Source organism: Nicotiana sylvestris, chromosome 12, assembly GCF_000393655.2.
Source record: "Nicotiana sylvestris chromosome 12, ASM39365v2, whole genome shotgun sequence".
NCBI lineage: Eukaryota > Viridiplantae > Streptophyta > Magnoliopsida > Solanales > Solanaceae > Nicotiana > Nicotiana sylvestris.
The window spans coordinates 139,572,990-139,575,115 of record NC_091068.1 but is presented as its reverse complement, the minus strand read 5'-3'; the positions used below and the strand labels follow the sequence as shown (position 1 = coordinate 139,575,115).

Genomic DNA, 2,126 nt, shown 5'->3' with positions numbered 1-2,126 from the left:
TTCTCAGGCAGGGGGAGGTACTCATACCCTTACTGCCCATACTCCAGATCAGGTGGTGCAGGGACTTCAGACACCGGGGGTACCACCAGCCCAGCCAGTTCCATTTGTTCAGGACTATGTGTTCCCTACCATGCATGATGATGAGCAACGTAGATTGGAGAGGTTTGGTAGACTTTAGCCTACGACTTTTAGCGGTGCAGAGGGCGAGGATGCCCAGGGTTTCTTGGATAAGTGTTAGAGGATTCTTCGTACAGCATGTATTTTGGAGACTAGTGGGGTCTCGTTCACTACTTTCCAGTTCTCTGGAGCTGCCTTCACTTGGTGGGAGGCTTATGAAAGGCGTAAGCTGGTTGGTTCAGCGCCCCTTACGTGGCAACAGTTCTCCGTTATCTACCTGGAGAAGTATGTACCGCAGTCCCGCTGATAGGAGCTACACAAATAGTTCGAGCAGTTATGTTAGGATGATATGACAATGACACAGTATGAGATGAGAATTTCTGAGTTAGCCCGCCATGCTGTTTGGCTGGTTCCCACAGATAGAGAGAGGATCAAGAGGTTCATTGATGGCCTCGCATATCATATGCGGTCTTATGACTAGAGAGAGGGTAACTAGTGCTTCTTATGAAGAGGTTGTCGACATTGCTCGGGACATAGAGTCGGTTCGCCGTTAGGAGCGGGTAAAGAGGGAGGCCAAGAGGCCTCGTGGATCTGATAGTTTGGGTGGTGTCCCTTTTGGAGGTCAGTTTCACCACAGCAGGGGTCATCATTTCAGACATGCTCAGATGACTCAGCCAACTCATCGTGGGGCATTAGTCAGCCACGGTTTTCACATTGCTCGTTCAGGCCAGTCTTCATTCAGCGCACTACCAGCACAAAGTTCTCATCATGCTTCATCTACTCAAGTTTCGACGGGTAGCTCTGCGGGGTATCAGGAGCAGCAGTTCCGTCAGATGAGGGGTTGTTTCGAGTGTGAGGATCTCGGCCATTTCAAGAGAGATTGCCCTAGGTTGTTAAGTGGAACCACACAACAGATTTCTCGGCCGATGGAACCAGCACCAACAGATGCACCACCTGCCCAGCCAGCTCAAGGTGGGGCCCAGTCAGCTAAAGGCTTCCCTAGAGGGGGAGGCCGATCAGGTGGCGGTCAGGCTCGATTCTATGCCCTTCCTGCCAGACCAGATGTCATTGCTTCAGATGCAGTGATCACAGGTATTGTCTCAGTATTCCACAGGGAAGCTTCTATATTATTTGACCCTGGTTCCACATACTCGTATGTTTCATCATATTTTGCTCATTATTTGGATATACCCCGTGAGTCCTTCACTTTATCTGTTCATGTATCTACACCATTGGGCGATACTATTATTGTGTACTGTGTGTATCGGTCGTGTGTGGTAACTATTAGGGAACTGGAGACCAGAGTTGATCTCCTATTGCTCAGTATCGTTGATTTCGATGTGATTTTGGGTATGGATTGGTTGTCTCTATGTCATGCTATCCTGGACTGTCACGCAAAAACTATGACACTGGATATGCCGGGATTTCCCAAGGTCGAGTGGAAAGGTTCTCTAGAATATGTTCCCATTAGAGTAATTTCTTACTTAAAGGCCCATCGAATGGTTGGAAGGGGTGTCTATCATATTTGGCTTTTGTAAGAGTTGTTGATGCAGACACTCCTACTATTGATTCTGTACCGATAGTGCGAGACTTCCCGGATGTGTTTCCTACAGATTTGTTGGATATGCCACCAGACAGAGATATTGATTTTGGTATCGAATTGGTACCGGGCACTCAGCCCATTTCTATTCCACCATATCGGATGGCCCCAGCAGAATTGAAAGAATTAAAGGAGCAGTTGCAAGAGTTTCTTGTCAAAGGCTTCATTCGGCCTAGTATATCACCGCGAGGTGCTCCAGTCTAGTCTGTAAAAAAGAAAGATGGATCCATGCACGTGTATTGATTATCGACAGTTGAACAAGGTTATAATAAAGAACAGGTACCCATTGCCTCGTATTGATGACCTATTTGATCAGCTACAAGGTGCCAAGGTATTTTCAAAAATTGATTTGCGGTCTGGCTATCACCAGTTGAAAATTTAGGATTTGGATATTTTAAAGACGGAATTC

The 2,126-nt window shown here is 47.0% G+C and overlaps 1 protein-coding gene across 1 annotated transcript; it reads left to right on the top strand.

Moving 5' to 3' along the window:
- The first annotated feature begins 782 nt into the window (after window positions 1–782).
- On the top strand, window positions 783–1,921 carry LOC138883838 (uncharacterized). Its single transcript, XM_070164554.1, has 2 exons — window positions 783–1,563; window positions 1,671–1,921. Exons 1-2 carry the CDS (start codon window positions 783–785, stop codon window positions 1,919–1,921), a joined length of 1,032 nt encoding a protein of 343 aa, XP_070020655.1.
- The last annotated feature ends 205 nt before the right edge of the window (window positions 1,922–2,126 follow it).